Consider the following 6,892-nt stretch of genomic DNA (forward strand, 5'->3'; position numbering starts at 1 on the left):
AGAGTGATCAACGTTGATACACATTATCATTTTTCTGACCTCATATCATGACGAAACACCATTTAAGATCATCAAAATTAACTGGGTACACCAGAAATGTATCGTCAAGCCCACGATTTTTTAAGATTACGAATTACATGTTATCATTTCATTTACATTTACACATCACATCCATTCATGAAACAACCCTCGGGCGGGCGTCGATCCTAAACGAGCGGCGATCGTGAGACTCGGCTCCCTCACCGCCGTTGAAGGCGGACAGGGCGTAATCGTCCTTCCCGCCCGTTGCCACGGCCATGTACTTGTTGGGATTGTCGTCCAACTCGCCGTGCCAGGTCTCGCACGGCTGCTGAAACTTGTCCCACCAACCCATCCTGAACATCTCGCCCTGCCATATGCCGCTCCGCTCCCACTGGCCGTCGCTCCAAAACTCGGAGCCCTCGGGGACCAAGCCGGACTGCGGATCGACGATCCGACTGCCCGCCAGCAGACTGGCCACCGAGGCCACGCTGCCCATGGGTTTGGGCAGGACGTTCCGCATGTCGACGGTGAAGATGATCATGACCGCGCAGACGAGGAGGGCCGAGACCACGCCGACCAAGATCTGCGTGGAGATGCTCGACTGCATCAGGCGGTAGTGGTTGGGGTTGACGTAGACCGCCGAGAGGGGGTCGTCGACGGTCTCGGTCGCGTTGCCGGACAGGGTGGAAAACTCCGCCCGGAGGTAGATGTTGGCCAGCTGGGCCGTGTACTGGCGGTAGAAGTGCGTGTACGCCTCGACGAGCTTGTCGTTGTCCAGGAGTTCGGCGGGCGGGACCCCGTCGCGTCCGTACACCATGGCCGTGAATACCTGGTCCAACATGTCGGACGTCGACGAGATGTTCAGTACCTGGAGGGCAAGAGATTGCGCGTACCAGCTGGAAAAGTGGACTGCAGAGTCCGGCGCGACGACGGGCTCCGTCGAGATGGAAAGACGGGGAAGGTCCAGAGTCACGTTCGCCTGTACGCGATCGACGGCCTGGCTGCAGAGAAACGCGGCGAAATGGTCCATTTCGTTGTCGTCGGTCACATGGCCATAGTACAATGCGATTGTCGGGCACGATGCGGCATTGAAACTCAACGTCACTGTCTGCCCAAAGTATCCACTCGAGTTGACCGGGACTTGGATATTGTTGGTCAAGTATATGTTGGGCGTGTTTTCGTAGCCAGAGTTTCCGCAACCTTCTGGGGTCGAGATATTGCTGATGAGATAGCCTCCCTCCAGCTCGTTCTGGGATATACGGCTATCTGGTATGACGCTGCAGCTTACAGCAGCCCTCAGAGCGGGCACAGTGGCATATATTGATCCGGGGTTCTCGAAACTATCGGTGGTCGCCTCTCGGTTGTCCAACTGCAGCTGCGGGAACGCCAGCTCATTGTACGTCCATTGGGGATACGACATGTTTCCTTCGATGACAAGCGCAGGGATGTTAGTCGCGGGGTCGGTGTAAGGTGTCGTGTTGAACCAGTCCAAAGCTGTGGTGTTGACATGCGTTCCATACTCTATCGCTTTGGTCGAAAACAATCCTGCAACAACGATGGTCAGAAACGGGGCGAGGATTGCCGAAGTTGACGCTGCTGTGAGAGCAAATTTGCTATGTTTCAGACCATTCCAGGTTGAATACAGGGAGACATGTCGTAGAGGGTTCCAGAACATGGTCGAGCTCGCGTCGCAGTCCCCCTTCGTCAGAGAATGATACGACTCGGAAAACTCAATCTCGAAATCCATGACGTTGAAGAGGGTCCCCAGAAACAGAAAGACTAGAACGGGAATATACAGCCAGCTGTACCTTGTCGCCGTGTCTTCGCTGTGTACGGTTCCAAGCCCCTGGTTCTTGTGCGACTCGGAAAGTAACACTTCGAGAGTGACGATGACCGCGACGGATGCAAAGATTGTGAAGGCGACTGCCAACCTGCGCAGCACGAATGGCCGCGTCCACCTTACCGTACCAACGGGACTGTCTTGGTTCGGGACGGTGTGCTCCCCAGACCCGTCGCTCGATAACAGTTGGATTTCAAAGATCCTTGAACCCCCTTGATCACGCAATGAGGTCATGAACTTGTATGGCTCAAGAATGGCCTCGAGCTCAGCAAGGCTCATATGGCCGGTACCACGCAGTCGACGCTCGAGAGCTGGACTCCGAGAAAGGATCGCTGCCACAGCCGCGATGGAATCCACAGACCTCGGGACCACGCCTCTTGGGACAATGAAGAGAACGATCAGAGTCAATAGAAGGACGGCGGCCAATACACCCTGCATCGCTCTAATGGGATTGTTGGAGGCGAACAGCCTATTCACGCTTTCGCTAACCGTACCCTGCACCTCGCCTGAAGTACTCGAAGGAGTAAGCAGATATATGTTTGCCAATTGCGCCGCAATGCTTCCAAACACAGCACTACCGGTTCGATCCAAGTAGGATGGGTCAAGAAGCTGTTCTGGATCAAAATCCGGTGTGGCGTCTCGCATCAGAGCGACAAACGTATCCAGGGCAGTGCTGTAAGATGTTAAGGACGCAACATAGTTTGCTTGTTGCGATGTGATCATAACACCTTGAGCAACGTCATTCGCTGTAACACCCGAGAGGAGGTGACGATCTCCAGTCAGATTGATTGCTTGAACGTTCCCCAGGGTATCCAGCGTCACCATTGCCTTTTGGATCGAGTATGATGGGAGGCAAATGACATTCGACGAGTTGAGCATGGTGAAATTGTTCTGCGAGAAGCCTTCCGAGTAAGTAGCCCAGACCATGTATCGGTTTCGTGTAGAGTCATCTTCGGGGAGATTGGAGCATGATACATTTTGGAGTGACCCTCGGTACCCGAAATAATGGGCGGTAGAATTCGGCATGTAGTACCAGTCTGGTGCATCGAGGTGTGCATTAGTAATCTCACATCCCGGCAAAGAGACTGTAGTATTGTAGTAGGCCGCAACGGGGGCATTACTATAAGCCTCGTCGAAGGAGATGTTGTAGGCGAGTGTGCCTGATTGGCAGTCTTCGAGACTGGCGCTGAAGACATCAACTGAAGCGGTGTACGTCAAGCTACCGTTGATGAACCGAGTCGAGGGACTGAAGCTTTGCGAGGCGAAGGAATTGGTGGTGCCAACCGGCAGGCTCACATTGTATTGCTGATCGGCGTAGACTATATACGCAGCGCGTGAATCGACAGATGCTGCTTGATTGAAGGATGAGCCATCGAACGTGTTGTTTAACCTCATGGTAGTGGCGACATCGTTGCGCTGTACAGACTGCAGGCTGAAGATGCCTGTTGATATGACTGTTACCACTTTGAGGAGAAAGAAGACCGCGATGGTACAAGACACGGTGAAATGCCGCCGGCGTAGTGACTTCCAGAGTGCCACGACCTGGAACGGTGTGATGTAGTCGAGCAGTAAGCTGTTCTGAGCTGGCTGAGGTTTCCGAGCCATTTCTGCCCACGGTTGTATTGATTTGGCGGCGTAATCAACCTGTCGCCAAAGCACCGTGACCAAGACGAAGACTGCTGTAGGCCCGTATGTCCATAGGTAGTGCTTGTTATTGTCGCTGGTTGCCACGCCGTTGTTTTGGCGGGAGACACTGTATAGGATCTGAACAGCGGCAATGGCTGCAGCAAAGAAGAGGGCGAAAACAACAAGAACCCAACGTCTAAGAAACAATGGGTTCCATTGTGTGTTCAATCGAGCAGACGCTCTGGAAGTGGCGTCGAGCACGTCCGTCGACAGAATCGGAGCGTAGGCCTCAGGGGCCAGTGGTGCCTGTCCTTTTAAGGAGTACATGGCGAAGCTGATCAACTCATCTGGACTCGTGCGACTGTTTGTTGGACATTGTTGCCAAGTGAAGAATTGTATGGCCTCGCAGCCGAAGGACCAGGTCTCACGCGGGAGGAGAGAGTGCTTCACACCCAACTCGCGAGACAAGCGGAAAGATAGACTGACTTATCCGTTAGTGCGTTGTGTCGGTTCGCAGTATCTAGTGCAGATCTGAAGAGAGGTGGAGGTGGTGGAGGTGAATAATCAGATCATCGCGTCCCAGACAGACTTTTCAGTTGGCAGCTTTCTCGCATATCGCAGGGTTACAATCGCTGCTTCGTCGAGATCGGTGTTACCGCGACCTCTTCTCGAGGTGCCCGAGGATCCGCGTGTGCACGCTTGTGGACTGACGCTTTCGCTTTTGACATCGTGATAATCTGAGACGACAAGCTAAATACCTTATGGAGCTGTCGCCACTGGCCAGTGCTCAAGGCTCATTGCGCATTGCACCAACGGCGACAAGCGTCAGAAGCCTCACTCGTAGTATGAACCCTAATGGTACCCGTTCGATCCGGCCACTTCATGAACAGACTGATCAGAAATGAGCCCACCTGCCCTTCTGGACTTGAGATAGCCGGGAGTCGAATGGGTCGACGTTCCCAGTGATTCTAGCGAGCAGGATATTCATCAATGTCAATTATCTCCATTAACATTCGTTCATGAACTGACCAAGACATAGAACAGTACGAACACGAACGAGGAGCGACTGAAACATGCCATCCCTTTTTCGGCGAGTGGCTCCACTTGACTGACCCACCCCCCTTTCCTACAGTACAGCGTGCTATGAATAGCCCAGGGTCTACAGTACTACTCAATAAACTGGATGAAGCTAAAGAGTGTTCAAGAGATCATACATACGTTATACCGGCGCCGCAACTGATCATGACACCACACGAACTGGCTAAGGATCGATACAATAACGCAGGTCATTTACAGTTCAAGATAGCCTGCCAATCTTACCAACTCACATTTGCGTGAATGATAGCTCCGTACCCAAGTTAGACTTGCTTCAAGCTAATGGAACAGAGTTATCACCAGAAGCTGTAGACAGTACATCTAATGCATGCCACGCAACGACGTCAAGACCCTAAGCTGAATTCGGTTGCCTCGTCCTTTTCGAACGCCTGTTTATCCGCGATTCAGATCGCTTCCCCCTTCATCTTTCCCGAGTGCAAGGCGTGCACCATCTCAAGGACATGATCTAGGCCTACCAAACGACTGGCCTCGACCCTGCTGCCGTACCTGATATTGGCGCCCAGTGTCTTCCGCGAAACATCACTCCCGGCGAACGACAAGAATTGACCTTGATGTCCTTGAATATCAGCTCTTTGATGTCGATGTAGACACCTCCGGCCCAGACGTCTGGTAATCTGTTCAACAGTGCTGTGGATCACGGCAGCAGCCAGCGCCGCAGGTAAGTCCCCATGCACACTCGAGAACAATAAGCTCCATGTGCCAGAGGGATGCGGCGACCGTCTTGATCGGTAACTGGTCCTTCCGGATACACTGAAATGCTAGATCCAGGTGTGAAACCTGCAGCATAACTCGATACTGGGCCGCGACGACCATCCGAACCCTCTCGCACGCTGTCTCTATGTCGCTTGATGCGGTCGACAATGTGATCAATAGTCTGAGGCATCCATGCCGGGGCAAACTGCTGTTCTGAGAGCGCGTGGTAAATGACTCGGCACTCTTCCAATCGTCGAGTGGCCTCAATTCGGACCTGGGTATCTTCTGAAAAGGTGTGTCTCTCACTTTCGGCAGCGAGTCCTTGTGGTAGATCAACGGTACGGGCAATGGAAAGCGCGACACCGATCCGGTGCCAGCTATCCTTTCTCTCATTAATATCTCTCCACCAGAAGGACCACAATAACAGCGACTGAATAAGGCAGATACTATCGTTTTCGTAATCCATGTCGTACAGCAACCGGATTTTGCGATGCCAGCCTTGACGAAAGGCCTTTCTGGTCAGAAACCCAGCATTCCTGATCAGTCGCACATCTGCCCACATGCTACCAGCAAAGATCAGGGGATTGAAGCAAGAGTAAACTTAGAAATTCATGGCCTTCATCACGATTGATCATCGACTGGGCCTCGACAATGTCGACTATAGGATACATCGAGTGGATATAGAGAGCGTAGCACCGAAGACATTCCTCCATCAACGGACGGTCCGGCAGTACGAAAGCGCCCTTTTTCTGGAGATATTCGACGTCGTCTAAATCAAGAGATGCAGGGAGGGGTCTGATGTAGTCGGGAAGACCCGGCCATTTCGACCTGTTGTTATTCCTAGATGAAGCAGAGGAATCAAGGCCTGATTGCACCGTCAACTGCGGTTGCAGCTGTCCCGGGTCTACTTGTCGCCCTTGCCCCCGGCCAGGTGAGGCCCTGGTCCACGAGTTCAGGGGTGCTAGGTAGAAACAATAAACCTTATTCTTTCGGTAGACAAAGATTTTCCCTTGCCTGGCTCCGGCCACCGAGTTGAATCATCCCTGTGATTCGTCTGATCTGTATTGGTGATGTTCATGGGATCCGACATCAGCACAGGTTCCTGATTGTCGAGGGCGAACGAAGCAGTACTCGTGCCTGGACAAGACATTGATGGCGCAGCATCATTCGCAGAGGATCAGTTTGGATTTCCTACTGTAGATCTCCGTAAGCCAGGGGGACGAAACCGATCTTTGGACTCGTGTCTGACGAACTTGCGACTTTGGTTGGGAACCAGAACACCAGGGACATCTTCAAAGGCACAGATTGAGCAGCGTCTTCCGTCCCTTGAATCGCAGCGGACCTTTTTCATGCGGCATAATTTGCACGCTGAACGAGCTCGTGGCGCCGCGAACCGGCTCCCACCGCCGGTGACTCCCAGGTGTTGCATGTCGAGTATGATGCTTGCCCTTGTTTCTTGACCATAATATCATTTCAAGGAACAACCCGCTGCAATCTGCGAGGATCTCGAGACCAAAGTATCATTTCTCGGCCATGGGACGGATGATTACATACTGATACTTTAGTAGTGTGGGGACGTCTCGGGGACGCTCGGGG

General features: G+C 52.8%; 1 protein-coding gene across 1 annotated transcript; it reads right to left on the bottom strand.

The window, feature by feature from the left end:
* Positions 1–175: 175 nt before the first annotated feature.
* On the bottom strand, positions 176–3,814 carry PV08_00937 (uncharacterized protein; the record flags this gene model as incomplete). Its single annotated transcript, XM_016375302.1, has 1 exon — positions 176–3,814. The coding sequence occupies one exon, from the start codon at positions 3,812–3,814 to the stop codon at positions 176–178; it is 3,639 nt and encodes a 1,212-aa protein (XP_016240578.1).
* Positions 3,815–6,892: the final 3,078 nt, after the last annotated feature.

Source organism: Exophiala spinifera (genome assembly GCF_000836115.1).
Source record: "Exophiala spinifera strain CBS 89968 unplaced genomic scaffold supercont1.1, whole genome shotgun sequence".
In the NCBI taxonomy this organism is placed as follows: Eukaryota; Fungi; Ascomycota; class Eurotiomycetes; order Chaetothyriales; family Herpotrichiellaceae; genus Exophiala; species Exophiala spinifera.